Source organism: Pristiophorus japonicus, chromosome 13 (assembly GCF_044704955.1).
Source record: "Pristiophorus japonicus isolate sPriJap1 chromosome 13, sPriJap1.hap1, whole genome shotgun sequence".
Lineage (NCBI taxonomy): Eukaryota > Metazoa > Chordata > Chondrichthyes > Pristiophoridae > Pristiophorus > Pristiophorus japonicus.
The window spans coordinates 126,964,267-126,970,567 of NC_091989.1; the positions used below are offsets into that span (position 1 = coordinate 126,964,267).

A 6,301-nucleotide genomic window follows, 5' to 3' on the forward strand; every position below is an offset into this window, starting at 1 on the left:
TTCCTCAATCTGTTGGTCTTTTAAATTAGGATAGTCGGGCTGAACCAATTCTACAGAAGCATAAACAGGAAGCATCAAGTCGCATTTGGAAAAATCAGGCTGAGATTTTATTTACAAACATTTCCGAGTCCATTGTTTTGCAAAAAAAACAGCCGCATAAATTAGTAAAAGCTCTGGGTATAGTTCTTACAAAAATACAATTCAAAGATTTTTTTTCTCCTACTTCCAGCACGCTCGATACACAGACGACAATATTTCACAAAAAATTAATTTCTGGTTTTCGTCGCATCACACTTCGAAGTACGGTGACATTTTCAGGGCATTGGCTGTAGTGAAATTATTCACATCAAATAATATGAGTTTGATTTCTTTTCTTTGTTTTTGTTTCACGTTAATTTGATAGTCCCTGGTTTGTGAATTGGAGGGTTTCTGTTGCAAAGAGTGCTATTTGATTCCGATTTTTGTAAAGCCTTTTTGGCACTTATTTGAAAGTACGATGGTTTTCTATTCAGAACAAGTGTGACACCTACCTGCGAATCTGGGAAAAGTTACAGTCAACACTTTTAACTGAATGGGTTCCAGTATGGTAACATTGATGGTGGGGGAAATATGAGCAGCAAAAAACCCTAAGAAAAGCTTGCGGCCAACACCGGAGAATTAAGCGAATTTGCATGGTAAACGAAAACATCTTGGGAGGGAGGGGGTGGGGTGAGAAAAGTACAGACGAGGTTATCTTGTACGGATGTCAGGATGTATTCAGTTCTCTCTGCCTCATATATAGCACTGCTGCGCTTTTTTGCGATAGTAATGAGGACTAAATTTGGCATAAAATCGAACTCATTAGCAAAGTTCACCAGCTGATTGCTTTGCATAAAACACGACACTGATTGGATGTAATTAGGTTAAAGGATGGCACTTTAGTTTTAGCCTTATTATTCCAGCCAGTCCTTGCACTCTACCAGCTGCACAGTAAAAGTGCCACACTCTCTTTTTTGTATTAATTTTCTTTAAAATAAAAGTTCATCACTTAAAAAAAAACAAGCCAAACAGCAATGATCGCCTGGATGTGTAAGCGAAAACTGTGTTTTAATTCAATATTTACATTTTTCAGCAACGGCCCTTGAGTTAATTTTTCTCTCGTAAGTCTAATTATTGTTTTGTTAAATCCTTTTCTCCCCCACACCCAGAGAAAACAGCTTTCGTCTTAAATTAAACTGCCATCGTCTTAACTATGAAACATTTCAAAAACACAGATTTATATTATATATATGTATATATTATACGAAAGAACAACATTAATATCTGTACAAGAGGCTCGTTTCATAATTTACTTCAAAGAGGGTGTATTATCCTTTTTAAATACAAAAATGCTACATTAAATATACAGAATTAGTCTTAATACAAATTAATTCGTGGTTGGTTAAGACATTTTTTCAGATGTTACATTTTGAACAGTTTGAATCAACCGTTTCCGACATATCAGAAACTAAAATTCTTTGTTACTTTATACCATCTTGACGGGAAAATAATTTGCCATGGCAAAATAATAAATAGTGTCCAGAGATTCGGCGAAGAACCAGTATTAAATGTTCGACATACCTTTCTTCAAATCATAAGACGATGTGTCCTTGCAATGATCTATTTGTGGCGGGCTCTTTGTTTTAGTTTCTGGACAGAGTTTTGCTAGAGCCTCTGCTCTGCTTATGACAGTCTGACTTAATCCATTGGAAGTGAAGTGTGTTGTGCTACTGCCTCCATGGTGGCTGTGCAGGTGTCCGAAGCTGCCATAGTTCGTGTAGCCGGTGTAGAAAGGCGAGGTGTAGTAGAGAGGCCGAGCCAGCACAGCGCTGTTCGGGTAAGGGCAAGGGGAACGGGACGGAGACGAGGCGCTGGCCGACATGGCGCAGCCTTGACCCGGGCACGCACTCTGCTGCTGCTCGCTCTGTTCGTTCGACTTGTCCGAAGTGGCGATTTCTGCCAGAGACCAGAGTTTGGGCTTGGAGCTCATTGCCGGGGGGGAATGGATGACTGAAGTCACATTGCAGTTCGCTGTGTTACTAGGAAGAGTGTGAGCTAGGTTTGTATGTGCAGTTTCCAATTCGGAGTCGTTGCCTTCATGCAAGAGCTCGGTTCCGTGAGGCACAACCAGAGAAGAAGTCGTAGCTTTGGGGGAGTGAATGGTCTCTCTTTCCTCGGCGTCTTTTAACTCCGATTCGCTAAGGATCTGCCCACTTTCTTTACTAGAATCTTGTTCCTCAAATCTCTCGCAAGCAATTTCTAATATGTTCGCTTTCTGATTCCCTGTTTGAATCAGTTGAAAAAGAGAGAAAAAAAAACACTTATTCTATTGCAAAACGTCAAAAAATGCAAACATTTTAATTATATTCAAATTACCTTTATTATTATAGGGCACTCAACATTATATGATATTCCGATTTCTTGATTCAACTTAAATGTTGTTACTTCCAGACAGTATTTATGGATTTTACAGTATTGCCTTTTGTAAAACGTCTCTCAACTACACGTGTAGCGAAAATTACAATTCAAACGAAAATCAGTGTGTTATTTGCATATGTGTGCTTTATAAATAATAAAGCTAAATCAACTCCACGCCCTTATTGGAAATGATTTCACTAAAATATTCATTAATTTCTTACCTGACTCTGGCTCCGACGTGTTCCCCATTTCCAAAGATTTTTGTGGCTCATCGTCGTCGTTTTTCTCCAGATCTATGTTCTCTTCTTCTTCCTCGTCTTCGCTCCGATTTCTCGGGGTCCAAGTCATTTTATTCTCCTTCTTCAACCTCCTCCTGGCGTTAGCAAACCAGGTGGACACTTGAGTCAGAGTCATTTTGGTGATGATAGCCAACATGATCTTCTCGCCTTTGGTGGGATAAGGGTTCTTTCTGTGTTCGCTGAGCCAGGCTTTGAGGGTGGCAGTGGCATCTCTGGTGGCATTTTTTCGGTAAGCGGGGTCACCATAGGGATAAGAACCTAGAGGAGCGGCGTACGGGTGATATCCTATAGATCCAGCCATTCCCGTCGAGTGATCATAGGGAGAGCCCTAAGACACAACAAACACCCGTCAAAATCGCGTTTTGTACCAAACGCATTCAGCTGTAAATCCTTTTACCTAGTGAAATAATACATTTTTTTAAAAATGCGAACAGCTGAATGCAAAGCTGTGAGCTTTTGAAGATTGTAATAAAGTCAAGCCTGTTTTTTTTCTCAAAAAATCAATTTTTACCAAAGTTGTTCTTAACAAGAATCAAATTGCATTAAAATAACAGACTGGGGCGGCTGAAAAGTTTGTAAAGAGAGATGTGCGATTTTTTTCAGAGACGATCTCAAAGAGGCACCATTGTATTCAGCAATAGTTATGAATGCATTATAATGGTGTCTAGAAAACAGAACTTACCACGTAGGAAGTGAAGGCAGCGGTCGGGTCTGTACCGTACTGGAGGTGGCTGTTATAGCCTGGGGAAGGGGCTGTAAACGCTGTAGATCCGGCGTACGGGCTGAAGGCAGATCCCGAAGAAGATCTCCCAAGTTCATCCGTCCTGGGTCCCGATATGACGCTCGTGCTGTACGCCGGACACGAGTAAAGAGCTAAAGACGCTGACGGTTGATACAAGTAGCCCTGAGGATACGACATGGCTAAGATTATGTTTTGTGTGTGTGTGTGTGTGTGTGAATCAACCCCCTATTTCCAAAGCTTTTATGTGAATTGTGTGATCTGCAGTCATACACCGGCAGATTGCCTGGGTCTGCACTGTCAGCTGCTAGCTGACTCTCCCAGTGTTTACTTGCTTGCAGAAGTTTTCCTTTGGATGGGGCTGCTTGGAAAAGGTCCTGCAAGATGCAAGTTAGAAATTCAGGGTTTCTGACGCCTTCTACGCACTCGCAGCTCCTCCTATCAGGGTGTTGTCAATAGAAGAAAGGCAGCAGCCTGATGGGGTGCCACAACCAACCTAATGAGAGGCTGTTTTTTTTTTCTCTCTCTCGAAACAAGCCTCATTTCAAGGCTCAAGTGCGCCGGCCCCTGGATGGCAATCTTTTACCAGGCTCCAGCAACTTAACTTTAGTTTGCTAATATTGTACGTGACAGAAGCCTGGCGAATCACAGCACATATAACCAGGAACAAATGTGAGCTTACTGCAAATGCGTGCCAATCAAACACTCCCAATGTGCGTTTTCTAAACTTTCCATCAATTTTAGATGTAATACCCAGAATTAATTACAATTCTACCGTGTGCGATATTATATTTGTATAATGTTACAGGTGTATAATCCATCGTATATAGTCGTGTAAATCAGGAGCCTTTTCAGAATTAGTTATTGTCCCCTATAAAATAGAGGGAATATTTTTAAATACCTGGTTCCTTTACCTAGGATTCAGATGATTTCAAAATCCACCAGCAACTACCTCCCCCCACCCCGCTGCAACTACCACCAGCCCACATGGCTCAGCTAATTATCCAGTGAATAACTAAACCATAATAGCTAGACCATCAAGGTACAAGGTTCGATTCCCAGTCAGTGTTGGTGTCAGATGAGGGACAGTGAAATTGGCTTCATCGCCTCTGGTTAGGGAAAGGTGGTGGGGTGGGTGGGGGATCAGCTCGTGTTCCCACTCCTAGTCACCGTCTAGTGGTCGTGCTGGAATTATATGAAAGTGTGCGTGTATGTTTGAACATTGGGGGAAGACAGGATCGGGCTGGACTGTGATGTCACTTGTGTGACACTTGAGTAGATGACCACTTGGGCAAGGTATTGGCCCTCCTGGAGCCACACCCCAGCGTGGAGACGGGGACAGAGGAGAAAAATCACAGAAAATTAAAAAAATCACCCGAACCCAGAGATTACATTATTGCCTTGAAATCACTCCGGGGTATTGGTTATTTTTATATGCTGTTAACAGTATACTATTAATCTGATGGGGTGATTTGATTCAATTTTAGGTCTGTCTATTTTTGTTCCGACAGCAGCTGTCAGTGCAGTCTATAACATTAATACAAAATGAGACTCACAATGAATGATCAACAATTGTGATGTCATTACTGAAAATTTATTGAGAAATAATTTGCAGTTGGTGCACAGGATGTACTGTGCCTGTGTACACCCCATCCCCCTCTATACAAACCTTAGAAATAAATGTTGTGCATGATGGTTGAAGAGTGTGAGAAGCTAATTTTCACTATTGGCCACTAATTGACACCAGTGAGCAACAGCCGCTAGTAAGCAATGCCAGGAGATGATAAAGCACAATGTGCAGACTATGCGTGCATAAAATGTGTGGAGAGAATTACTGTTATAAAAATAGACTCAAGTCCAAGTGCATAATAAAATAAAAGCCCTGACATGCAGTTTTGGACTATTAAAATAAAATCTATTCATCTTGGGTTACTTAATACTCTTGAGTCTATAGAAAAACATTGAACCCTGTCATTTAATTATTTTTTTATACTGAAAACAATGTATTTGGGTTATTGGAAATCAACAAACTTTAGATTTTGAAAAAAACCTGGTATTTAAAAAATGTTCATTTGTGGACTCATATTAGAGAGTAAATTGAGTTGGAGATCCAGGGAATGAAGGAATACTTCGCTCTGAATGTTTATAGAGGGTGAATGATTCCGCCTCTTAGTATGTATGAAGAATATTTCCATATTTTAATTGTTGATGATATTTTTGTTCACTTTCATTCAATTAAACGTGCATTGCTTTGGCTTTATATAACTTGTTGTATAATTTGGAATAAAGTATACAATACTCATATTTTGTAAATGGAAGAGCACTAAAGTGAATTTAGAGTCTGAAGAGACCTGTATTCCATTAATATGGGCTGATTTACTGAATTTGGGCTTACTTGAAAGTTTTGTGTTTGGATGTTTGGACTAACCTGTACTACAACTAGGGCACTGGCACTCCTCATACATAGAAGTCCTACATGTCCTTTGCTTATGTCTGTTACCATCTCATCTGTCCCCCAATGTCCTTTCCTGCTGTCACAGTGGATGGCAGCTAGGAGGTTGCCAGCTGGAGCCAGAGCATCAACAACACTTGTTTCTAATTTATTCAATATTTTTTTCCATCCAATTTCTTTTGGAGTATGCATCCATTTCATTAATTTTGAATTCTTTAAAAAAATTGATGCCAAATACCTTTGGAAGAGTGGTATGTACATTTGTTGCATACATCTCTATAATCCATGGTAGATTCTAGGACCATGGTACATGGGAGAGACCAAGATTGAGATAATTCTTGATAACTTTGTCCTCTTTGTATCTAAAAATCTCAT

At 40.2% G+C, this 6,301-nt stretch overlaps 1 protein-coding gene across 1 annotated transcript; it reads right to left on the minus strand.

Moving 5' to 3' along the window:
- Positions 1-1,545: 1,545 nt before the first annotated feature.
- irx5a (iroquois homeobox 5a) lies at positions 1,546-3,674 on the minus strand. The gene is made up of 3 exons (XM_070896928.1): positions 3,418-3,674; positions 2,658-3,063; positions 1,546-2,301 (listed from the first exon to the last, which is right to left on the minus strand). Exons 1-3 carry the CDS (start codon positions 3,652-3,654, stop codon positions 1,583-1,585), a joined length of 1,362 nt encoding a protein of 453 aa, XP_070753029.1. The 5' UTR covers positions 3,655-3,674; the 3' UTR covers positions 1,546-1,582.
- Positions 3,675-6,301: the final 2,627 nt, after the last annotated feature.